This window comes from Gobio gobio (assembly GCF_949357685.1).
Source record: "Gobio gobio genome assembly, chromosome: 19".
Lineage (NCBI taxonomy): Eukaryota > Metazoa > Chordata > Actinopteri > Cypriniformes > Gobionidae > Gobio > Gobio gobio.
This window is the reverse complement of record NC_137112.1, coordinates 18,805,744-18,833,372: the sequence shown is the minus strand read 5'-3', so window position 1 is coordinate 18,833,372 and position 27,629 is coordinate 18,805,744. Positions and strand designations below refer to the sequence as shown.

Here is a 27,629-nt window from a genome sequence, read left to right as displayed (position 1 = left end):
ATGGCGGCTCCAGGCTTGTGTCATCTCTTTGCCCTGCTTCTTATCACACTGACCCACACCTCACACAACTCTGAGATCCCATCTGAAAATGCCAAACGGAGTCTGACTAGGTCTTCCACCTCCACCACTGACTCCAAGCCAGACCCTGACATGGGGCTTCTGGGCGACAGTCAGCGAAGAAGACACTGGTCACGTAAAGAAAGGGATAATTCTGGGATGCTCTCTCGAAGGCCTGTTGACCAACTAGAGGATGATGGGACAAGTCTAGAGGGCCTGAGTCCTGTAAGGCTGGAGATGGGGCCTGGAGACAGTATGAGGGCAGAGGTTCACGATGACGTCAGGGGTCCTGCTCATATGCGGAGAGGAAATCATCCACCAGAGGGAGAGTTCAATCGTAAAGGCAGGAGACATGGCCACAGGCATCTGGCTGAGCACAGAAAGCAGGGAGGCAAAAGAGACAAAGGTCGTGCTAAAGGTAATGCACTTTTTCTGAACCAGACTTACTTAGTTAGCCAGATAAGATTTTCCATTCTACAAAGAAAGGTTAAAGGTATTCTTCACAGAAAATTACAATTCTGTTAGCATTTGCTCAGCCACATATTTCTCCAGGCCTGTATGGCTTTCTTTTCTCTGTGGCAAGGATTCCCAAACTTTTTTTGTCAGCCGAATATAAAAATAATTTCTTGAAGAAACTCCTGAGATTTTAAACAAATATTTATGTAATAATATAACAACACACTCACATGTTCATGGTTCTCTGATGTTGTATCTTTTATTATTATTATTTTGTAAACATCCAGGCAAAAAGAACAAATCTGATAAAAGGACAACAGACATGATAGATAAGATGGGAACAAATATAAAGGCTAAACATGAATTTGCCGAGTGGCACAAAAACACTTTTGTGGGCATATGATGATGCACTTTAAAGCAACATAATATTTTCTTGAGTCATGGGCGAACCTCGCTCCACAATTAAATGGTTTAGAGCACAAAGAGATATTGTTAATGCATCTATTCAACATTTTACTGAGCCTTGTTCATCAGGGATTTCAACTTTTATTTACTGTGAGTGTGAATGACATGATTTCTTCAGTCCGCTACTCCAGCGCTCTCATCTAACAGGCACCGATAGTGAGTACCACACCACTCAGAATCACTAAAAACGTCAGTAAAATAAAGTCCTTTTAAACAAATGCACAGACCTTTATGTTCAGATGATGCATTATAATGGCAACATTGTAACATCATGACCAAATGCGACATGCTGTTTGAAGATGCTGAAAGGAGAATGACACGACTGCTGCAGAGGATGGAAGAGTTTCTGTCAACTTAATTTTAACATCTTGTAAATGGAATATAGTGCACGAAAACGTGCATTTAACATACTATTTGTCCTTCTTTGAGCTCAATGGTAACAACCATAATACACAGTTTCAGATTTGGATTGGTCCTGCCTGGCCGATACCCAATACAAGAAAGGTCTGTAATAGACCGATACAGAGTATTGGTTTCTCGCATCCCTAATGGTAACTTATGGTTGTCAAGCTTAGTCCATACTTGTGAACTACATTTAAAGTCTATGGGCCCTATTTTAACGATCTGAAACGCAAGTGTCAAAGCGCGAACCGCAAGTAACTTTGTGGGCGGGTCTCGGCGCTGTTGCTATTTTCCCGGCGGGATAAATGGCTCTTGCGCCCGGCGCAAATCTAAAATGGGTTGGTCTGAAGTAGCTTCATTATTCATAGGTGTGGTTTGGGCGTAACGTGAATAAACCAATCCGAGCGTCATCCAACATTCCCTTTAAAAGCAGGTGCGCAAGTTCCATTATGGATTGCTATTATTATGGCGTATTTACCAGGCGCACGCCAGGAGCGGTTCACAGCCGAGGAGACTGATGTTCTTGTAAGAGCAGTGAAAGACAGAGAAGTGAAGTTGTAATGTTGTACATTATGGTAAAGGTGATTTCACAGTCTTTTTTTTTTCAGTCTTTCAGTTTTTTCAGTTTTTCAGTCGATTTTTTTTCCTGGTTCTTGACGGACAAACCAATTTGTCAGATGTCCTTATATACATAAATGTCTTGCCACTATTGGGCAAACAGGTCTTATCCTTAATTATTACAATTAGCCTGAATCATTTGTAAGCTAGATTAATGCCTATTTTTTCACATCTTCGTGGCACACCACAATGATTTCCGTCATCTCATGTGTTAATATTTTTTTAGTGTAACAATTTATGATTTGCAAAAATAACTGTTGCATCTGTGTAGATTACATGAGCAAAGTGTATGCGCGTTGTGCACGCTATACATTATGGTCAAGCATGCGCCCTTAAAATAGCATAATGAACAACGCGCAACGCGCCACTGACTTTAGACTAGCTTTTCTGGTCAGTGGCGCAATTGTTTAATGGAACAGCAAAATAGCACCAGGGATTGTTTGCGCCGGAACACGCCTCCTTTTTTGCGCTGAACCGCCCAGGGAGCGCAAGTGCATTCACTAGTTTAGCGACGTGCTTCTGTGGAGGGAAAAGCGCGCTTTGCGCGGGTGCAGATAGGAATGACACATGCGTCGGTGTACAAAGTCAATTGCGCTGGGTGCAAGATAGGGCCCTATATGAAAGAATGGCCAAAAAATATCCACTGAAATTACCCCCCACACACATGTGACATGACCTTTTCACAATATTATATTATTACTTAAAGAGCAGAGATTCTTCAGAATGTGTCATTTTGTGTTCCACAAAAGAAAGAATCTCATGACAGATTGAAACAACACAAGGAAATAAATGATGACAGAATTATTTTTGGGTAAAGTTTATACAGCTATATTAGCAGAGTCACATATTTAAAATGTGCCTGTTCACTGGCAGTTACATATAAGATTTATCCCAAGTTATTTCAAATTTATCCAGCTAAGCAAACATTAAGCTTCAAGCCACAATAAAAGAACAGGGCTCAGAATAAACACTATACACTACCGTTCAAACATTTGGGGCCCTATTTTAACGATCTGAGCGCATAGTCTGAAGCACATAGCGCAGGTGCACTTAGGGCGTATCCAAATCCACTTTTGCTAGTTTAACAATGGAAATAACGGTCGGCGTGCCAGGCACATTGTCCAAAAGGGTTGTACCTAGTCTCTTAATGAGTCATGGTTGTGTTTTGGTCATTACGTGCAATAAACCAATCAGAGTCTCATCTCCCATTCCCTTTAAATGGCAGTTGGGCTTGCACCATGGCTGATTCGCTATTTATATGGCGGAATTTGCGAGCGGAAAGACTGAACGCTTCTCCAGAGAGGAATCTTTTTATTTTTTGTGTGCGGCTGCACGTCCCTGTTTAACGGTACACTGTGTATATTTTAGCGACATCTAGCGGTGAGGTTTCGAATTGCAAATGCCCACCGCTCACCCCTCCCTTTTCGAAGCACATAGAGAAGCTATGGTGGCCGACACAGGACAAAGATGTTGTTGTCTGAGACAGCAGGGAGTAGCTAGCACTCTGTAGAGCAGTTTGTTCGTTTAGGGCTACTGTAGAAACAATGGCGATTTCACTGTAAGGGGACCCGCGGTGTATGAAGACTCATTCTAAGGTAATAACATAATGGTTCATTATGTAAGGTCTTTATACACCACTGAAAACATAGTTATGTATATTATATTATATTATATTACATTTCTGTCAATAGATCCTCATAAATACTACACACTGCACCTTTAAATAACAAAATATATATAAAATATAGCAAAAAGATACTGTGTTTTTGTTGGTCAATGGTGCAGTCGTGCAGTGGTGCAGGAGGATTTAACCGTCTCACCCCCCTAAGGAACCTGACGACCAGGTCATGCTTCTCAACCGTCTTACCTTCTACATGGTCGTGATAGGCGGATATTGCAGCAACATAAACCTTGAGGGTGGAGGGCGACAGCCTACGCTCCAACCCCTGTTGCAGGAAGGAAAGCACAGACGCGATCGAACATCTTTGGGGGTCTTCTCGGCGAGAAGAACACCACTCGATGAACAGGTTCCACTTCAAGGCGTAAGCCTGTCTTGTAGACGGTGCTCGTGCCGAAGTTATGGTGTTAACTACCTCTTGGGGTAAGTCACCTAGAACCTCCGCGTCCCGTCCAGGCGCCAGACATGAAGCTTCCACAGGTCTCAACGTGGGTGCCAAAGGGTGCCCCGTCTCTGAGTCAGAAGGTCCTTCCTCAGAAGAATCGGCCAAGGAGGGCTGTCGCGAGGAGCATAAGTTCTGGGAACCAGGTCCGGTTGGGCCAGTACGGCGCCACCAGCAGGACCTGCTCCTCGTCCTCCCTGACCTTGCACAGAGTCTGTGCAAGTAGGCTCACTGGGGGAAATGCATATTTGCGCAGCCCCTGGGGCCAGCTGTGCGCAAGGGCATCCGTGCCGAGTGTACCCTCGGTCAACGAATAGAACCACTGGCAGTGGGACGTTTCTGGGGAGGCAAACAGGTCGACCTGTGCCACCCTGAACTGTCTCCAAATCAGCTGAACCACCTGGGGGTGGAGTCGCCACTCGCCTGGGAGCGCAGCTCGTGAAAGCTCGCCGGCCACACGGTTGTGCACACCAGGGACATGAATGGCCCGAAGGGGGTTCAGGACATGGTGAGGGTTCGAGACACGGTGGAGCCCAACTCTCTCGGCGGCCCAAGGAAAAGCATGGCCATCATTTCTGGATCAGTATCGGGCACAGCGAATCTTCCCGAAGGAGTCCCCTGTGCCAACACGTCATATCTGAAATATCTGACCCTCCCTCCGGTGCAGAGATGGATATCTGGTCCTCGAGAGGAGCCCCGAAGGATACGGATGGTGCACACCTCATGGATGGCCCACCGCGTTCCAACGGCAGCTCTACTGGCAGCGGAGTGCAAGAGGGATGAGGGTTCCCCGGGGGTTGGTTCCCTGGGGGAAGCGCACTCACCGTAACCCTCAGATCAGCCGCGCTACTGCCTGAAGTAACCCTCTGTGGAGGGTTAGATCGAGGCAGAGGCACGGGGACTCCACCCCTTGCGAGATGGAGTCTAGACCGCAACTCCGAGATGGTCATGTTCCCGCAGTGAGAACACGAGTCATCCACCAGGGTGACCATCCCTCGGTGACAGGTAACCACCGCATCCAGAAACACACAGATAGAATGTCATCTTGAAAAAGACGCAAGCTCTATCTGTGTTTGCTCTTTCAGAAGGGCGCTCTCCTTGGTGCTGAAGCACGCAGGGGGGGGGGGGGGGGCGGCGACACAGTCAGGGGGTGGGTGCAGCCTGACGTGCGCACTCTCTCACACGAAGGCGCTCTCTTACCAGCCGTAAGAACGGCTTTTCAGCGCTCTCCACCTAGCGCACCGAACCAGCTGTGAGAACAGCCTTTGTGATTGCTCTAACAAACAACACAGAGAGATGATCCAAAAACCACATGACCCGCTGCTGTGCCGTCACACCAACAACGACTGAAGAGATCGCTTCCGAAAGGCGGCTTCCGTCTTCAGTCAGGACTGTGTCTCATTTATACCTGCACGGCGTGGCATGAGCACCTGGTGCAATCATTGCATGCCAATGTATATTGGCTCATTTTGTTATACTCGAAGTAGATTGGCTCTCACGAGTGAGATTCCTATTCGTCGGTACTCCGACGTGGTGTCGAGAGTGACCGACTGAATGGGAACTGCATTTATTTGAAATAAACAAATTATTTAAATAATACAAAAAAAGATAATAATAAGGAATGTTTCTTGAGTACCAACTCAGCATATTAGAAATATTTCTGAAGGATCATGTGACACCGAAGACTGGAGTAGTGATGCTGAAAATTCAGCTTTGCCATCAGAGGAATAAATAAAATGTTAAAATACATTAAAATAAGACAAGTTATTTTAAATTGTAAAATATTTAATCAATATTACTGTTTTACCGTATTTTTTATCAAATAAATGCACAATTGGTGAGCATTAGAGACTTTCAAAAACATAATTATTCCAAACATTTGACCAAAATTATATATATGGAATAGAGTAGCAATGGGTATATTTCTGTGTATATAAGTAGCTATTTGAGACGGTTGCCAGGTCTGAACTTTAAATGCTAATTTGATAAAAACCAACCATAGTTTCTCTCTCTTTTTCTCTTAGGGGATCTCTATGACCCTGAACCAGAATTAGGCTCCTTGTTGAAGGACATGGATGCATTTGGGAATGGTCTTTACACCTCCCCGCCCAATTACGACAATGCTCCACTCACTGAAGCTCCCTCCCATCTCTCCTCCATTTTGGTAACCACGGCAATCAACGAGCATCCCCCAACACTGCCCCCAGCCTCCACCAAACCCCAGGTACCCTGGCGAGCAGAAGCGTCCTTGAATATGAAGGTCTGTTGTGTTGTTCAGAGTGTTTCATTTTCTAAGATGCTGTTATTCGTCTTATATGCAGTGAGGATTGCGTACAAAATGTCCTGAAGTGTTTTTGCATTATTTGGGGAAAAACAAGTTGATTGACTTTTTTTGTTGCTTAAACACCTCACCAGCATCCGTATTTTATTGTTAAAAATAGTTTGTCTTGGGATGTTTGTCTTCGCTGCTAGGACATTTTCAGTCTTTTCCCACTGTTGTTAGATCCCAAAATGATAATCTTCATTTGAGCTGCGCACCATAGCAGATATAGATACTGAAATGCTGTTTGGAGCCAGTAGTGGAGGTACTTGTCATCCTTGTGGTGTGTGGTGCTTCATCACACAGATTTATTTACCTGTGCTTCTGTTCCGTGCTTATTACTGAATGCCGCCTGGGGCTGGATCGTACACAAGTAAAATTACCCAGCTCGCTTTGCACTAGGGAGGAGGTGGAGGAGGGGAGCTGTCAACAGAGCGAGTGAGGGGTGAGATGTCTCTCGCCTATCCTCCTGCTCCTCTTTCTCACAGCCATCTGTTTTGCTCCGTTCTCCTCCCTAGATATCTTTATTTTTTTAACCACTCCTTGTATTCATTTAAATTCCCTTGGGAAACATCACTAGGCCTGGGAACTGATATTAATAAAAACTAGATTTGCATTTCCTCATGGAAATACAAATGCGTACAAGGCAGCAAAAACATCATGTTTTTGATAAAATAATCCAGAAAAGAAAAAGAAAGCTGGCAAATGGGATACAAAGAGATCAGGGTTTTGCACAATCTACCAGTTAACATCTGGTTTAAAGGGTGTCTCTACTATCATAACATGTATGAAACACTTGGGGTTAAACCACGTTCAATAACACAGCCGACATTCAGGAATACATTACTTCTTCTGAATTTATTTTAAAGAACACAACAGCTTATAATTACAAGTGGCAGTTCCACCTGCAGGCACAATGGGGGTATTACATACATAACATTTCCTCCCCTTTTAATCAAGAAACAAAGAAAACAATGCTTTCTCAGAAACACACAAATTCAGCATTTTTTTCCCCTACTCCAGAGGTAGAGGGTAGACTGCCTCTTGCCTCGAGCCAGTTCGGGGATTATTCTGCCCCATGTCAGAACAGGCTCTCTAATAACTAATTACAGTTCAGTCCAGCAGGGGTTTCTCATGGCTCTATAATGTCAGACGATTGGGAGGTTTGATCACTCTGGCTGGATAACGTCTGACCTGCACTGATGGAATGTTGAGTTTGCCATGGTTTGTCTGAGGCTCTATTGATGTGTCACTGTTAACATCTTGTTCCTTTGCTGCTGGTGCAGAGGAAGTACCGTTTACAGCGGCTTGTACAGGAACAGACACATCACTGGCATCAGGTGGTTGTGTCACCTGAGTTTCAGCTGTTTGATTCGGAATAGACAAGAGTTGATCAGCGTGGCGCCTCCATTCCTCAGAAGCTCCAACATCCACAGTATAAGATACTGGACCACTTTCAGCCGTCACTACCCCTGATGTCCATCTTTCTCTCCATCTGTAATCTCGAGCCAGCACAGCATCACCAACTCCAAACTGTCTTGGCTTTGAACGACCAGCTCGGCGGAGAACCTGGGAGGTCTGTGAGAGTCGCACGGCAGCAGTTACATTGGGTTTCAAGGCATCTAGACGTGTGCGCAGCTGGCGACCCATAAACAACAGGGAAGGGCACTCTCTTGTCGTTGGATGTGGTGTATTGCGGTATGTCAGCAAGAAAGTTTCCAGCCTTCTCTGGAGAGTAGAGGAGCCCTTAGAAGCCTTCAATGCTTGTTTTAGCGACTGAACAAACCTTTCAGCCTGCCCATTGGTTGCCGGATGATATGGGGCGGAACGGATATGTTTCACATGGTTGGCCTTCAGGAAAGTTACAAACTCCTGAGAGACAAATTGTGGTCCATTATCACTCACAAGGACTTCAGGCAGTCCATAATGGCTGAAGAGGTTCCGCAAAACTTCAATGTTTTTTTCTGCTGTTGTTGATGTCATCAACTGCACCTCAGGCCACTTCGAATGTGCGTCAACCACGACTAGGTACATGTGACCCTCACATGGCCCAACAAAATCTACATGTATGCGCTCCCATGGTTTGATTGGCCACTCCCATGGGTGGAGGGGTGCTTGGGATGGCATTTTCTGTATTTGCTGACATGACTGACACGTTTTCACTTGCAGTTCAATGTCAGCATCAACACCAGGCCACCACACATAACTGCGAGCAACGGCTTTCATTCGGACAATTCCTGGATGGCCAGTGTGCAGTTCCTCTAGTATACTTTTCCGCAGCTTGTGGGGAACAACGACTCTTAAGCCCCGCATTAAGCACCCGTGTTGGACGGACAACTCATTGCGTCTGGAGATGAACGGTGAGAGTTCACTATTACCAGTCAGGTTGACAGCTTGAGTCCCTTTTATGACCATTTCGACGACTGTAGACAAGGTTGAGTCACTCATAGGCTCACGTCGGATATCAGTGGCACTGACACAGAGTTTCTCCATCTGTCTGAGGTAAAACAGCTCTACGGCATCCTTTTTCTCTCTGTGCTCTATTTGTAATGGCAGGCGGGAAAGACCATCTGCATTTGCGTGATGTTCAGCTCTTTTATACTCAATGGTATAGTTGTGCACAGACAAAAGTAATGCCCACCTTTGCATCCGCGCTGCTGCCATAGACGGAATTCCTTTTTGTGGCCCAAAGATCGTAGTAAGGGGCGGTGATTTGTGAAAAGCGTGAATTTTTGTCCGTAGAGATACTGGTGGAATTTTCTGACCATTTCCATTCCATTTCCAGTGGCATACCTTCAATTTCTGGTTTCATAATGATACTGGACTTTTCTTCTGTCTGTGACAGTTTATACGGAGCCAAATCAGAGTCTGTGTCATCATCATTGGACACTGCATCAGCATCAAGGCGGTGTACACTTCCTTTTTTTATATAGCCTTTCTGCTTAAATGCTTTCACTGGCCGTGCAGCTTTTGCTGTGTTTCCACTCTTTGTTTTTCTGTCATCGTTAGTTTTCCTGCAAACGCGACTGATATGGCCCTTTTTTCCACACGTGTTAGGTTTTTGTCCTTAAACCAGCAATCATCGTCACTATGGTTATTCTTTCCACATCGTTTGCAATTGTTTGCAGTCTTACTCTTTGATAAAGACAGTGCATTTACCGTCAGTGATCTGCTGAGTTGGTGTGCTTTGCGTGATGCTGTTTCCATGGAGACCGCCAACTCTACCGCTCTCTGAAAAGTCAGCGTCGATTCAGTCAACAAGCGTTTTTGTGTAGCCTCACTCTTCAAGCCACACACGAATCTATCGCAAAGTGCATCATCCAAATGTCCCCCAAATTCACAGTGTTCTGACAATCCTCTAAGCACTGCAACATACTGTGTCACCGACTCATTCTCGTCCTGTTTCCGCCTGTGGAAACGAAAACGCTCTGCGATGACCAGTGGCTTCGGAGAGAAGTGCTGCTGTAGCGTGTCTGTGATGTGTTTGAAGCTTTTCTCTCCGGGTTTGTCCAGCGCAATGAGACTTCGGAGTAATCCATAAGTTTTTCCTCCGATCACACTGAGTAGCACAGGCACTTTCTTCTCGGCATTAATGCTGTTAGCTTCTATGAAGTGGTCAAATCTTTCAATGTAAGTGGTCCAAGGTTCGACGTTTTCATCATTTCATTATAGCTAACCTAGCTCACTTTAGCTACGCTGAGAAAATAAAATAAAAGCTGTAGTACGCCTCACTACTCACGATTCACCAGTGTTGGGGCTAGTTACTCAAAAAAGTAATATATTACATATTACTCTCAAAAATAATAATGCCTTACTTTACTTTATTACTCCCTGGAGAAAGTAACTAGTTATATTACTAGTTACATTTTTTTTCTCAATTACTCTATAATTGCCTGAGATGCATCAGATGGAGGGAGAACATACAAAGGAGGAGTGTTCTTTAGGGTCTTTATTACGCCAACAACAGACTGGCACTGTCTAGCACAAATAACTACAAACAACTGTACTTGTGCAATCAAGTACAAACAAGTATTAACTTCCTCAATGTTTAACAAACACCATCTGGTGCAAACAATCAATACATTTGATTGTCAATTTATAACTTCCAAGGTAGCTAAGGTAGTACTTTATGTTCAAATGAAAGTTTTTGCTGCTTGTGGGGCTGCTCGTTCATGTCACTCTGTCGCTTCGCACCGAGCTTGATGTGTCCGTGCTGTCGCTGCAGGTGCTTCTTCAAGTTGGAGGTAGAGTTACAAGCGGTGGAGAGCAGCTTTCTCCCTGGGCAGAGTGTGCACTTCACCGTCAAGTTATTTTCCTTCCGTTGAACATATTCAAAATAATTACTGAATCTCCACCCGTCGAAACTAGCTTTCTGTTGATGGGAACCTTCCTCTGAAAAAGAGCTTGCCGTTGTTGACGCTTCCATTTTTCCCCATCTGTCTCTGAGGGTGCCGCTCTGCTGCTGGCTGCCGGGTGTCGACCAATCGGTGATGGTAAATGATACCTCGTGCCAAACCCAGACCAATCACTGTTCCATTCACGCCCTCCTCCCCTTCCCTTCTGTTCTCTTTGTTACTTTGTAACGCGTTACACCCAACACTGCGATTCACTGTGGTAGCTTCGAAGAAAGTTAATCCACCTCGTCGCCAATTATGTTAAGTCTCTTACTATCATAACATGTATGAAACACTTGGGGTTAAACCACGTTCAATAACACAGCCGACATTCAGGAATACATTACTTCTTCTGAATTTATTTTAAAGAACACAACAACTTATAATTACAAGTGGCAGTTCCACCTGCAGGCACAATGGGGGTATTACATACATAACAGGAAAGACATTATTAAAATAGTCCATGGGACTCCAGTGGTTCAACCTTAATTTAATGAAGTGACGAGAATACTGTTTATGCGCAAAAACAAACAAAAATAACGACTTCATTCAACAATTTCATTCAAGTCTCTGTCAGTCTCCTACGCAGTTTACGTTGTACATACCTTTCTGGGCCTTGAAAGTGTTAATTGCACTTTGGGCAACAGAAGTTTTATTAAATGTGCTATATAAATAAAGAAAATGAAATGAAAATGAATGAATTATATTGCTGTCTATGGAGAGCTTGAGAGCTCTTGGATTTCATCAAAAATATCTTAATTTGTGTTCAAAGATGAACGAAGGTCTTGTGGGTTTGGAACGACATGAGAGTGAGTAATTAATGACAGAATTTTCATTTTTGAGTGAATTAACCCTTGACGTGGTTTTTTGGGGCGGTAAACATCAGTAAATTGACGGATTTAGAGAGAGAGAGAGCAGAGAGAGAGCAGGAGACAAAAAGACAGAGAGAGAGGCAGGTTATATCTCTATTTAAAACTCAATGCTGCCGGATTTTCACACGCACACACACACACACACACACACACACACACACACACACACACACACACACACACACACACACACACACACACACACACACACACACACACACACACACACACACACACACACACACACACACACACACACACACACACACACACACACAGAAACACACACACCTTATAGCTATTTGATTTATGGGACACAGGAAATGTTTTCATAAACCATGTTTACATTGTAATTTGTAGTATATTTTTAAAGCTACTTGGTTACATTTTAATAATACATTGTTTAGTATGTTTTTAAAGATATTTTTATTATGTGTACACATGAAATGTCCTCATTAACCACTACATTGTAATACCAGTGTAATACCCATGTCATCATACAAATGTGTGTCCCTAATAAATCGCATAAACAAGCACACACACACACACACACACACACACACACACACACACACACACACACACACACACACACACACACACACACACACACACACACACACACACACACACACACACACACACACACACGTCTGGTGCGCTATCCTTCTGGGGACTCACCATAGGCGTAATGTTTTTTATACTGTACAAACCGTATTTTCTATCCCCTTACACTGCCCCTGCCCCTAAACCTAACCCCCACAGGAGACATTCTGCATTTTTACATTTTCATAAAAACTCATTCTGAATGATTTATAAGCTTTTGTGCCCATGGGGACCTCAATTTAGGTCCCCACGGTGACACGAGTCCCCATGAGTCTCACACACACACACACACACACACACACACACACACACACACACACACACACACACACACACACACACACACACACACACACACAGAGAAAGAGTTTCAAAAATAACACAACACTGCCACCTTTTAGTGAGGGGAGGGCAGACAGAATAAATATTCAGAAGATTCAGAAGAAATATATTAAATAAAATAAATATATTGATCTGAAAAATAGTATGATTTTTTTAAAGCTATTTGGTTACATTTTAATAAAACATTGTTTAGTATGTGTTTAAACACACACATACACCTTGTAATACCAGTGTAATACCCATGTCATTATACAAATTTGTGTCCTCATAAATCACATAAGCAAGCACACACACACACACACACACACACACACACACACACACACACACACACACACACACACACACACACACACACACACACACACACACACACACACACACACACACACACACACACACACACACACACACACACACACACACAAAGACTGATTTGCAGATGGAAAGAGAGATGGAATTTTTTTTATCCTGTTTCAAAACTAACACAATGCTGCCATCTTGTGTTCATTGAGGGAAGGGCAGCACACACAGGCACAATAGATTATTCAAAGAAATATTTATAAAATATATATATATTCATCTGAAAAATTGTATAGTCGTTTTAAATTAATCTAAGTTCAATTACCAAACATACAATCTTAATTTAATTGAAATCAAAATATGATTTTACAAGATATGAGACAATTTCTGTTCCCCTTTTTTGTCCTTATTTAATCCCTCGCCATGGAAACACCGTTTGAGATATCTAATATCCGTTTGCATTTTAGCATCTTCTGTATCTTTGTTTCATGTTGACCGAGTTTGGTGGAGATCACCTACGTGGAGAACGTAAAAACTCAGACCCTAAATTATCCAAATATTAACGTTCAAACCAAAATATCTGACTTCCTGTTGGTTGGAGCTAATGACTGTAAATTAGAAAGTTGTCCGGCTCGAAGAGAACAATATATGTACCGAGTTTGGTGACTGAAGATAAAACTAACCCCCCCACTTGTGTCAAAAGGTGGCGCTATAGAGCCCCTCATCCCCACCCGTTTCTGAGGCTTTGCCCATGTGTACTGACTGACATCTCTGATGTGTGTGTTGAGTTTCAAGCAGTTTCAAGCAATTTCAAGCATGCTAAGAGCCTCAAAACAGCCAAAATTTTAAGATTATTAAACTTAGACACGTTGCCATGGCAACAGTATTTAAAATATCAGGAATCCATTTCATACGTCTCTATCTGTCATGTTTTCACATTATACTGATGAAGTTTGAAGTAAATCGGGTGAAAATAAGATGGTGATTCAAAGCATTTTTGAAAGTGATCCATGTGATCGGCCTCTTACAACGAACACACAGCTGAAGTTTTATCCAAATCAGTCTATGTTTGCACAAGTTATAACACACTTCCTGTTTCCCTTTTCTCGCCATAAATTTGTTGCTTTGCCACAGCCAAACCATTCAAGATATCAAAAATCCGCTCGCAATTTAGCATCCTCAATATCTTGTCTTAATGCTGACCAAGTTTGGTGCTGATTGAAACAATATCCTCGGAGGAGTATATTAAATTCCAGAGCATGCGTTTTCCGAACAACCCATAATAGCTCACTTCCTGTTGGGCTGACACATAACTTAGAGCACGAAAGTTGTTCGGCCCGATGAGATCTATATGTGTACCGAGTTTCATACATGTACGTGCAAGTGTGTTTGATAAATGGACTGGGTTTTCAGACCCCACTTAAGGGAGCGCTGTCGAGCCCCCCTGCCACGCCCGGGTACCAGCTTCAGCCCAGCCCTGATGGCCGCGCATTCCGATGCGTGTGCAAAGTTTCAAGAGTTTTGGAGCATGTTAAAGGCCCCAAAAGTGCCCGAGAAGTCGAAAAAATAAATAAAAAGAATAATTCTTAGGGGAACAATAGGGCTCTGCGCCCTTTCAGGGCTTGGGCCCTAATAATCTTTAGGGGAACAATAGGGCTCTGCGCCCTTTCAGGGCTTGGGCCCTAATAATCTTAAGGAAAACAATAGGGCTCTGCGCCCTTTCAGGGCTTGGGCCCTAATAATCTTAAGAAAAACAATAGGGCTCTGCACCCTTTCAGGGCTTGGGCCCTAATAATCTTTAGGGGAACAATAGGGCTCTGCGCCCTTTCAGGGCTTGGGCCCTAAAAATCCTTAGGGGAACAATAGGGCTCTGCGCCCTTTCAGGGCTTGGGCCCTAATAATAATCTTAAGAAGAACAATAGGGCTCTGCGTCCTTTCAGGGCTTGGGCCCTAATAATCCTAAGGAAAACAATAGGGCTCTGCACCCTTTCAGGGCTTGGGCCCTAATAATCTTTAGGGGAACAATAGGGCTCTGCGCCCTTTCAGGGCTTGGGCCCTAACAAAACAAAACAAAACAAACAAACAAAAAAAACCACACACACACACACACACACACACACACCTTGGCAAAATCACGACAAACGTAAATGGTGACATGCTTTAAATACAAAGCCCTGAAGGTTCACTTTATCTTCATATTGTCTAACTCCAAATACTGGCTCTAATATTGTTTTTAACATAAACTAAGCTATACTGGGTTACAAATGGCTGCTGGACTTGGGCATTCACCAGTTAGTGGGAAAAACTGTTATTTTCTTATAGTCATTAAAGCTACACTGTGTGATATTTTCCCCCATCTAGTGGTGAACATGTATATGACCATCCAGTGAATTTTAGTTTCTGTTCCTCTCAATTCCGATTTCGTTTTAACTCCTACGGTGGCCGATTTAGTCCAAGATTAATATGGCTTCCTGTTCGACCTCGTCCACATTCGACACGGTGCCTGTGGGATATTCTGTGCGCAGTGGGATGGTTGGAACTCAACTGGCCTAATTATTCGGCTAGAAAGAACTGCAGCTAATCCAGAGTGAACTTTGATGATAGTAATGTTTATTCAGTCATCCAATTGCAAGACATAAACAGGTTTGCATGGATATATGTACATAAATGTGGTTTCTGTGAGAGAACAAATTAGGATGGTAAATATACATGATAATGACATGACAGAATATACACAGTTAAGAACTGTATAACTATACTTATAAGTTACATTTGTATAATGTAACCGTAAACCAGAGCTTATTGTACCATATATAGGCGCTAAATGCAGCTGCATTAAAAGGAGCGGAGCTGCCGCTGCTAACAAGCGGTGTCGGATTACAAAAGTGTGTGCGCAGGTTTAGCTCTGTATAACAAGTGTTAATATGCCGATCAGACCTGATACATATTTCCATCAATATACATTACAAGCAAATATTTTCTATAAACGAATAAACATTGTTAATAACTGAATGATTATTCAAATAGGTGAGCATTACGCTATTGTATGACACAAAAATACTTCTGAGGTGACATCAACTGAATTACGCGATGACACACTCTGAAACACATCCACAATGACAATAACTATTATTACTTACGGAGTTATTATTATTAACGCACAGAAATAGCACACAAGGAAAAACAGACTTTTGAGGAATAAACAAGCCAGGAAAACTCCGTATAATTCTGTTACTGGAGCTGCTGAGATGAAAACTCTCTGCGCATGCACCAGACAAGTCTGAACAAGTTGACGCAACGCGAAAGGCGAAGCTTGAATTTACGGGTATGTCCCTCTTTGGCTAATGTACTTTCAAGATGGAGGGGCAACATGGCGACCACCGTTAGATCCCATTACCTTATGTATTTTCAATGGCATATTATAAACTTACGAGAATACTTTATTACTTGAAAGAAGTAAATATACATTAATGAGCACATATATTTTTGAAAGAACTAAGTGTTTTTAGCTAAGAATAGACTAAAAAAGTTACACAGTGTAGCTTTAAGTCATTTTCTAAAGTGTATTAAGAGGTTCAGAGTCAGACTTAATTAATTGCAGAAAATGGATAAGAAAAAAATTTAAACAGTATTGCATTGTAAGCACTATAATAATAAAGGGAACTATGCCAATTAGCCTTTTAATTAGCCTTCGATCAGTAATAGCCCTAGATAAAGAAATACATAGACAAACTTCAGTATGCTCTTAATCTAACTGCCATTATTTGAGTAGATCAATCTATATATAAATCCATCTAACTAACTCCATATAGTTTAATTATAAGGTCTATTTTCATAAAGGTATAAAGTTTGCATTCAGATGAAAACTGAGAAAATGTGGTATCTTGATGGCATTTCTTAAATGATCCAGTTTCCAGATGTAATGCAAAATAAATAATTTTTTAGCACACACACAAACACAGTGTTTTATGTTTGAGGCTCTAAGCAGCAGTAGTCGGTTATTACTCTGGTTAGATTCTCTCTGTCCTTCTCCTCTCCAGTCATTCAACTCTCTGAGGAGCACTGTCTTCAATCCTGTTCATGTACTGCATCAGTGCCAATGGCAAAGACACAGACTCTACAGGAACACACACACACACACGCACACGTTTGTTTTTGTGAAATGTGAGGACATTCCATAGGCGTAATGGTTTTTATACCGTACAAACCGTATTTTCTATCCCCTTACACTGCCCCTGCCCCTAAACCTACCCATCACAGGAGACTGTGCAGTTCACTTTCTGTGAAAAAAAACTCATTGTGTGTGATTTATAAGCATTTTGAAAAGCGAGGACATGGGGAACGTCCTCATATTTCACCCTCTTTTCCCCCCTACACTGCCCCTGCCCCTAAACCTACCCATCACAGGAGACATTCTGCATTTTTACATTTTCAAAAAACATCACTTAGTCTGATTTATAAGATGTTTTCCTCATGGGGACCTAAAAATGTCCCCACAAGGACGAGGATTTTGGATATTGCCATCTTTGTGGGGACACACACACACATAGATAGATACGTAAACCCTTGTAAGCATAAACCCTTGTAATTAGCGACGCCGGTGGCCATTAAGTGAACCCCAGCCAGCAACTTATTGCTCATGCTAGCTTGCTGTTGTGCACATGTACTGTACAACTCACTGCAAAGTTCTTTTTCGTTCTTTGCTTAATTAAGACGGCATCCATTTAATAATTTTAATAAATATTATAATTTAAACTCTGTTATTATTGCATCCTGTTAATGTACAACAATACTGAGGTGCAAAAAGTATGTATCTGTCAAAATAAAGTATAAAATGCATGTAATTACTATTTAAACATATTGCAAAGAACTGCTACTTTTATATAGTGTAAATAGAATATATGACTATTTTCACTTAGTATGCTATTTCACTTAGTAAATAGCATCTGCAGCTATTTGCACTTAGTGTAAATATCATCTATCGATAAGAAAATTTTATTTTCACTTAGTGTAAATATAATAGTTGCTATTTACACTTGGGACACTGAGGTGAAAACAATCAGGAACTAAAATGCACAGAGATGAACTAAATTATTATTAACTAAACGATGAACAGCTGTGATGATTAGGGTTAGTGGCAAATTAAAACAAGGACCACATGTGACAAACGAAAACAAACACAAGGTCCTTGAAAACTAAAACAAACAGAGCATAATGGGGAGAGCGGGGCACAACCTAATGCTTTTTGACTTTCTCAGTTTGTGTAAATCCACTTGGGGTTCAGAGTATTTATTTTTTCCCACATCAATTACACACGTCTAGTACAACTATGTTGTTTTTGTTTCATTAATACAGTGTATACTTTTTTCTTGATTTACCCCGAAAGAATGGAAGTGAAATGTGACAACATGCCCCATAGTTGGGGTACATTGTAACATGTGGTGGGGCACAATGTAACATGACCAAATAACAGCTTAAAATGTTACCTGATATAATAAAAAAAAATCCAAGACAAACTAAAATATTTTGTCAACAAAATACAATTATTAACTTTTTAAAATAAAATAATGGCATTTTTTAATCATTAAAAATATAAGCATTTGACTACAAACACATCGCTAAATACAGCTATACAGCATTGTTAAAAACATAATAATAATTAATAATTTCTGAACATTAACTCTCAGTCATTATTCACCCTTTTCTCATGGTTTCTCAAAAGAATTAATAAAAAAATAGAATATAATAGCATATTTCTAATAGGGGCTCATTGTAACGCAGTGTTACAACCAAGCGGCAACCTCCCGCAGTTTCTCTTGAAACCAATACGGAAGTGCCTCAAACTGCAATTCATCGACTGGCCGCTAGGGACAGGATCCAGAAGGGAGCAGAATCTCATTGAGCCCCATGTTAAAATGGTCAACTTTAGAGCAGAATAAAACATGTTTACAGCCTGGTACAAATTGTGCTTTTGGTCTATACGGCTCATTTTGCCCTTCATGACAACTGTGAGGGGGGTGAATTTTTTTATAGCTCATTCCTTTACATTATATAAAGCCTTAAAGTTCTGCATAATTAAGGGCGTGGCCACTTCGAGTGACTGGTGGATAGCCATTTATCTGCTGTCTGTTAGTCATCGCGTCACTTAAGCTCCGCCCACGTCCCGCCTTTTTGCCCATTTTCTGTTATCCGGGAGTGACGCGCGATGACGCGCTGCCAAGATGGCAACGGCCACCATTGCGCTTCAGAACGGCTCATCAGAATCCTATGGGTGACGTCACGGACACTACGTCCATATTTTTTTACAGTCTATGGTTACAACGCACCCCGTCTACACAACTGGGATTTAAATCACAGCTCGTGTCTTCTGCTGGTTAGATCAGCATTAAAGAACCATCTCAACTGTTAAATAACAGATATAAGATTAAAATAATATTGGATTTGTCTTATTTTAAATAAACACAAAAAACAGAGATGAAAACTAAACTTAAGTAAGAAATTTACTTTTACTATGGTTAAATACATGTTCAGTAATATCTTCCAGAGATTTTTTAATTTTGGCGCAATTTTTTCTCTAAATAATGTTGATATGGCAACTAGTAAATACACTAAGTTTCGTCATTCTGGCATGTGTGGAAAGGGTTAAAATATGCGTGTTACAACTAACCCCGCGATAGGTTGTGCCCCGCGCTCTTACTGTAGAGTTATGGTTAGGGTTAGGGTTTTTTTTAGGGTTAGTTGCTTGTAATTATGCATAATTTACTGTTATTTCTATAGTAAGTATAGTAATGTGTAGGCCTAACTACGTCACCTTAAAATAAAGTTTTATCGAAATAGGACATTTCTTTGCTACAATATACTTTTTTAAATTGCATTTTAACAATACAAATGAAATTAAAATGTCCATGTAACAGAAAGAACAAGAACAAAAATAACAACAGTGTAAAAAAAAAAAAACGCTTTTCTGAATATTACTTTATTAATATTCATATAACTATTTTCTGTCTTCTGTTAACACCTCTCCAACTCCACCATGTTTTAAAAACAATCTGAAAGGTCCCCAAACTCACAAAAATCGTATATTTATACTTTAAATTTTTATAAGTTATCCTTTCCATTTACATATTTGTTACATATATGTTGATGCACAAATACTTTTGCAGATGTTTTATGTAATATTCTAAATTTGCAACTTTGGATGGAAACATGACAATAATATACATCTCTTAGATATTACAAGTCATGTATTTACTTAAACAGAAAATTTGCAGTAAGGTTGAGTGTATTGTATATTGTATATGTTTTACTATTTGTTATTTGTTGAATTCATGTTTATTAAAAAGACTTCGGAGCATGACATCATGTCACGCCCGTTGCAGTGTCCGAAGAAATTTTGCATGCTCAAAGTCTAGTGTGGATAATATTGTTTTCAAAAAACAATTGGCCGCCTAATGTAACACCTAGATCTTAAATTATAAAATAATTAAACAGCTCATCCTTCTATATGCAGGGTGCTCCAATGAATAATATATCTGTTTTATCAGAATGGATATAAGGAAATTACTTTTCATCCAGTTATTAATACACTCTATTTAAATGTTATTTGAAACTTGGACATCAAGTTACCTAGTTATGATTATAAATGTCCCTGGTTTTATTACTCATCCATGTACATCATTACAAAGAAAAATAAAACATAAAATATTGTATAAAAATATAACTTTCTCCACTTCCAAGGCTGTGCAAATAATATTGTTGCAACAATATTACTAGTTCATGTAATGCCAGACAAAGTCCATTTCAACAAAGAAACATCTGAGATTTGAACTTCTATCCATTGAGTTATGAGCCCAGAGCGCTATTGTGCTGCCACAAAACCTAGAAATAGATAGTCAAGTCAAGTCACCTATATTTATATAGCGCTTTCAATACAGATTGTTTCTAAGCAGCTTTACAGTGATAAAAGGAAAATGATGCATTTTGGTTGTTGTTCAGCTGGTCAATTTAGTGTCGATTCAGTTCCATTGTAAAGATTATCAATTATTGAATGAGTTCATTTAATCTATAAAACAGTTCTGCAAAAAAAAAAAAGTTCTCGTTCAGTTCAGTTCTCATACAGGAGCATCAGTACAGTCAGATCAATAATATTGTTGACTATAAAAGGAATAGTTCACCCTAAAATAGAAAAAAAAATTGTCATAATTTAGTCTCACAACTCTCAGCTTGTTCAAAACCTGTATGATTTTATTTATTCTGCTGAACACAAAAGAAGATATTTTAAAGAATGTCGGTATCCAGACAGTTGATGGTCCCCATTGACTTCCATGTATAGGGGAAAAAATACTATGGAAGTCATGGGGACCATCAACTGTTTGGTTCTGAAAGTCTTTCAGAATTTCTTTGAAATTCTTTGGACTACATTTTAGTACTCCTTATCTGTGCAGTGTTATCTTCAACATACATTTTTTTTCACAGTTGTCTAATGCAAATTAATGCAAAGTATATCACAGGTTTTGAATTAGCACCTTGTTACACTGAAAAAACAGGAAAACACATGTTGTCCAATTTACTTAATCATATTTTTGTGATCTACGCAACAAATTTGTGTTTCTCTTCTAAACATGATTTCATTGCTTTCGATTAATGTAATTCTCTAAAATGTGCAATCTACGAGATTAAATTATTTGGGGTGAATGTGAACCAATTAAGTACTCAAAAATGATTTTTGCTGAAACTGTAGTTCCCAGCATGCTTTACTTGGGACTTGACGACTAGAGTAAAATCGTTGAAATTAAGTGTTATTTTTGGGCAAAATGAGAAAAAGACTTTATATTGTTTATTAGTGTTTAATGTTTAATTATGATGAAATTATTCGAACCATTTAAATTACACTGGGTTACCATAGTGGAGAAGAGCGGAGCGATTGCTTAGGCTGTGGACTGACTCAGCACACGTCATTAAAGAGCATTTCATACTTATATATGATGTGCTAATGCTGGCAAATATAATGAAAGCTACTGAGTACTTTGGTAAAAATCAGTCAAGTGACAACAAAAATATACAAAAATAAACATGTGTTTTGATTAAAGAGGCAGGGTCTCAAGCCCCCGTGTGCACCACTGTTGATAGGGTGCAATATTAAAATCATTGTGAGACTACTCAATTCGGTTACTTAAAAATTACTTAATTCCATTATGTTGAAATTATGTGAACAAATTATGTTTGTTTAACTTAATTGAATCATGTGGAACCGATGTACATGATTAAATCATGTAAATCCAACACACCATTTTTTTCAGTGTAGAAAATGACGACAGGTAGATCACCCAGAATAAACCTGTTTAAAACCATGTTTTAAATCTGTCTCATTTAGAAATCAGGTCGAGGAAAGGTTCAAGGGGAAGTTATGCCCACTCTGGATATGACACTCTTTGACTGGACTGATTATGAGGATATGAAGCCTGCAGACTCTTGGTCATCCAACCGAAGAAAAGGTATGAAAGCACATTCTCAAGGTCTTATAACAGTTATTATATTATCCATCAGATTTGTTTCCAGATATATTCAAAGATCAGGAAAAATATTTGATTATAAGACTGGATGAAGTTCTCCCAAAATACACAGCTGATTTTTGAATATAGGATTTCATAGTTTCCTGTCTGTCTTCCACCTATAAAGATAAACGCCGCAGCAAAAACAAGAGCAATGGGAACACAACACTTGATTCTGATGTCATTGAACCATGTGACCATCATCTTGACTGCCTTCCTGGTCAGTGCACCCCTATAATGTTACCATTATCAAAGGCAGTGCTTCTCAAACCAGTTCTGGGGACCCCCCACCACTGCACATTTGAGTGTCTTCCTCATCAATCACACCCAATTCAAGTCTCACAGTCTCTACTGATGAGCTGGTTAGTTGAATCAGGTGTTAGATGAGGGAGACATCCAAATTGTTCCATGGTGGGTGGTCCCCAGAACTGGTTTGACAGCACTGATCAAAGGCAAACATTACATGTCATTATTTACTTGTCATCATGTTGTTACAAACCAGTATAATTATTTTTTTCCATGGAACACAAAAGGTACTTTTGTACGAAGTTCGAAATACATGACCAGCGATATAGCCTACTGTTAGCGAACATCCGACACCGCCCACACTGATGAGAGCAACGGTTTAATGAATATGTAAATATGTGCAGTGCGCTTTCCTATCAATAACAAAATAAACACAACAAAATTGAGAAAACAGCAAGTATAATAATAAATAAAGCATAATACAAGCATCTGATCATAGCAATGTGGATGTTTGCACGAGCTCTACGGCACTCAAGTCACGCAACGTTTATTTATATACCACTTTATACAATAGATAGCTTAAAATGAAGCTGTGTCAGTGTCTCATTTCATCAGAAAGCAGCTCTCCAGTTTTTTTTTCTTTTCACTCACGGACGTCTGACCTCGACCGACTGAACAGGCCAAATGAATCAGAAAACATTTTCATGTGAAAGAAGGCGGATCCTTCACGCACACCTACTTTTTATGCAATCGCCATGGACCAATGGTAGTACGAAGGTGTTTTGCAGCCGAACTTTTTCCAGAATTTTTTTTTAGAATTCAATTTTTCAAAATGACGTAACATCAGTTTGCTCTTCGATTTCGCTTGTAGTACATCGGGGCCTGTAGTACATTAGTCCATTCATTGCATACGGTCTGAAGGCAATTATAGGATGTCCTACCTGCCAGTTAACATGTATTTCCATACCTCAACACACCCTGCTCGTGCAGTCACCACACATTCTTGACTGCACATTCAGGTCAAGTCAACAGTGTGTTCCATGAGGCTTTGCAGAGTTGTAGACAGACAGTCACCGAGCACTGCAAACAAACATCAGCTGCCTTTTACAGTTCCTCCTTAGCCAAAACCACAATCTTATGCTGTGTTCATGCCATGTCGTAATCATAATTACAAGATGGCAACCTGTGAAATTCTATCCTGAGCTGTTCGTCCTCAGACTTGGATTTATGCGTTTCTCTGGCAACACTATCAATGGCGAAATTAATCTTCAGCAGTCAGGTGGAACATGTCCAAGCTCTGTAAGTTGTTTACCTTCATTATTATTGTAATGTCATATGCTCTGAGACATGAGGTAATTTAACACCGTCTCTGGCGCTTTGCAGAATCTGCTCTGGTTGTGCGCTCATGTGTTTTGAAGGTGGTGGGGCTTTGGAAAGCATTCTGAAGGGAGGGTGAGCTCAATAGAAGCTAGCATTCTGTTGCTTTTTTAAAATGGTAATTCTTTGAAAAATAAAAAAAGTACATGACTATTGTGATGTACACAGATCAGGCATAATATTATGACCACTGACAGGTGAAGAGAATAACACTGATTATCTCTTCACGGCACCTGTTAGTGGGTGGGATATATTAGGCAGCAAGTGAACATTTTGTCCTTAAAGTTGATGTGTTAGAAGCAGGAAAAATGGGCAAGCTTAAGGATCTGAGTGAGTTTGACATTGGCCAAATTGTGATGGCTAGACGACTGGGTCAGAGCATCTCCAAAACTGCAGCTCTTGTGGGGTGTTCCCGGTCTGCAGTGGTCATAATCTATCAAAAGTGGTCCAAGGAAAGAACAGTGGTGAACCGGCAACAGGGTCATGGGTGGCCAAGACTCATTGATGCACATGGAGAGCGAAGACTGGCCCATGTGGTCTGATAAAACAGACGAGCTACTGTAGCTCAAATTGCTCAAGAAGTTAATGCTGGCTCTGATAGAAAGGAGTCAGAATACACAGTGCATCGCAGTCTGTTGCGTATGGGGCTGCATAGCCACAGACCAGTCAGGGTGCCCATGTTGACCCCTGTCCACTGCCAAAAGCGTAAACAGTGGATATGTGAGCATCAGAACGGGAAGAAGGAAAGACGGCAGAGGCAGTGTGATGCTTTGGGCAATGTTCTGCCCATGTACACCCTTTCATAGAAACGGTATTCCCTGATGGATGTGGCCTCTTTCAGCAGGATAATGCGCCTGCCACAAAGCAAAAATGGTTCAGGAATGGTTTGAGGAGCACAACAACGAGTTTGAGGTGTTGACATGGCCCCCAAATTCCCCAGATCTCAATCCAATCGACCATCTGTGGGATGTGCTGAACAAACATGTCCGATCCATGGAGGCCCCACCTAGCAACTTACAGGACTTAAAGGATCTGCTGCTAACGTCTTGGTACAACAGATCACCTTCAGGAGTCCATGGAGTCCATGCCTCGACTTTCAGGGCTGTTTGGGCAGCAAATGTGGGACCAACACAATCATAATGTTATGCCTGATCGGTGTGTCTGCTGCTTGTTAGCTTACTTATTTTTGTCATGGTTGGTGGCTGTAATAAAGCGTATGATAAAGGAGATACTCAATTCTGACTTTTAATCTAATAATAAACACAACAAACAGGATAATAACTTGGCGAGAAAAAAGCAACCACATTACACATAGACATTAACAAATACTGGACAAGACTGAAACAGATGGCTTAAGTACAGAGGGAAAACAAAGGAGCTAACGAGCTAATAAGGCACAGGTGAATAGGATGAATCAATGAAACAAACGGAAAAACAAGGAAAATAGCAACTGAACAATTTTGACAATTTTGCTTATGAGCATTATTTTTTTAAGGCCACATGCCATGAATCTATTCTTCTAACCACAGGTTTAGAGCTGTAGTTTCAATCTCACAACTTTGCTTGTTGTTTTGCAAATGTTTGTTGTAGCTAAGGCTTTGGGAAACACAACATTTATGAACTATATTTAACTAAATAATAGCTTCTCTGTTGATTCGTTAAAAAGTCCAACCTTCTGTGTTCCACGGTTAAAAAAGATAATCATATTGGATTAGAATGATGTGAGGCAAGTAAATAACACAATTTTTAATGTTTTCAGCTTATAATAGTTTTTTTATATAATATTCATTAGCAAAATGTACTAGAAAATACTTGCTAGTGTTTGATTTTGTGGTTTATCTCATTGTGCTATGACCAGGTTCCTGTTGTGACCTCAGAGAACATGAGTGCAAACCTCACAACCATGGTCTAAACAACAAGTGTTATGATGACTGCATGTGTGAGGAGGGTGGGTATGACATTTCTGGGTTTCTTAGAGGCAAAATAGAATTCTCTAGAGACACTAAAAGGGGTAAAAAAGGATCTCACAAAATCAAGCAGAACATGTCCAGGTCATATTTCCCCAATAAATTCAAATATAGAAATAATAAATTGTAAAATGAAAACAGTTCTGGAGAAAACAGTGATGTCATCATCCAGCTCAGTTCAGTTCTCATCCAATAGTGTCTGTTAATTCATTCAATAATATTGTTAAATATGAAGTGTCCCTAACTAAGAAAGCCAAATGGTGACAGTGGCAAGGAACCCAAACTCTATCTGTGACAGAAATAGAGAGAGAAAAAAAAAAACCTTTGGAGAAACCAGGCTCAGTTGGGGGGCCAGTTCTCCTCTGACCAGACGAAGGAACATGGTGTGTTTTAATTCCAGGCTGCATTAAAAGTCAGATTGTGGATTGATATCATTCTGAATACTTAATCCAGTCCCTTCTGCTTGAATATTGGGGTATATCACACCAGCAAATGGAGGGAGGAGGAGTTGAAACTGGCCAAAAAACAACAACTCTCGGTTACACTTTATGTATAATGCATTATAAAAATATTTTTTAATGCACTAATTATGTCTTATAATGCACCTTATAATGCATGAATAATTGTAACCACAGTTATAATACATTATGATACTTATCTAAACATTGTTAGACCATTAGAAAGTATAATGCATTAAGACACATGATAACCAACCAGTTTCAGAACCTGCAAATATTATAATGCATTTAAACTTTGGTTGAAAAGATATAACGTAATGTATATTAATGTAAATGCTTTTATAATGCATTATACACAAGGGCTTTAAGTAAAGTATTACCCAACTCTCTTCTGAAATTGTTTTTATAAATCTGAGCTTTTGTCCTAACCTGCCATGACAAGCAGTAATCATTATTTCTAAGTATTTTTATGACACTGCTTTAGGTAGCCCACGTACTGTGAAATCTCAATGGTGCAAAATTCTGCCCGTCATACAATAAATGTGCATTAAATATTGTTTATGTCTTGTGGTTAACTGTTCATATGTCACTATGCAGCAGTTTGCTTTTCTGTGGGGAAACAAACATAAATTAGTTTTACACATATTGTAATATAAAAAAATATGTATTATTGAAAGTACTTATACTATGATACTTTACTGCCTTGGATTTATTCTAATTTAAATAAAATATAATGAGAAAAATGGGAATGACAAAAAAAGTATGCTATATAATTAAAAACATTTTTTTTTATTTTGGTTCTGGGGTGAAATGTGACCTGGAAATGATTTCTCATGATTCAATTAAAAACTACTTGACTTCTTTAATAATTTAAAGAATACATTTATTTGTAAGTCGTTTTTGGATGAAAGTGTCTGTTAAATGAATAAATGTAAATGTGATGAAAATGTAAACTTCTTTAGGTCTGCGTTGTTATGCAAAGTTCCACCGCAAGCGGCGGGTGACCCGAAGACGTGGCCGCTGTGTGGAGCCAGAATCAGCCAACAGCAACCAAGGAGCCTTCATCACCGTCTGA

At 40.3% G+C, this 27,629-nt stretch overlaps 1 protein-coding gene across 1 annotated transcript; it reads left to right on the top strand.

Annotated features, from left to right (window-relative positions):
* Positions 1-27,629, top strand: draxina (dorsal inhibitory axon guidance protein a; the record flags this gene model as incomplete). Its single annotated transcript, XM_079843904.1, has 6 exons — positions 1-475; positions 6,143-6,378; positions 22,329-22,449; positions 22,634-22,726; positions 25,988-26,077; positions 27,517-27,629. The coding sequence occupies 6 exons, from the start codon at positions 1-3 to the stop codon at positions 27,627-27,629; spliced, it is 1,128 nt and encodes a 375-aa protein (XP_079700030.1).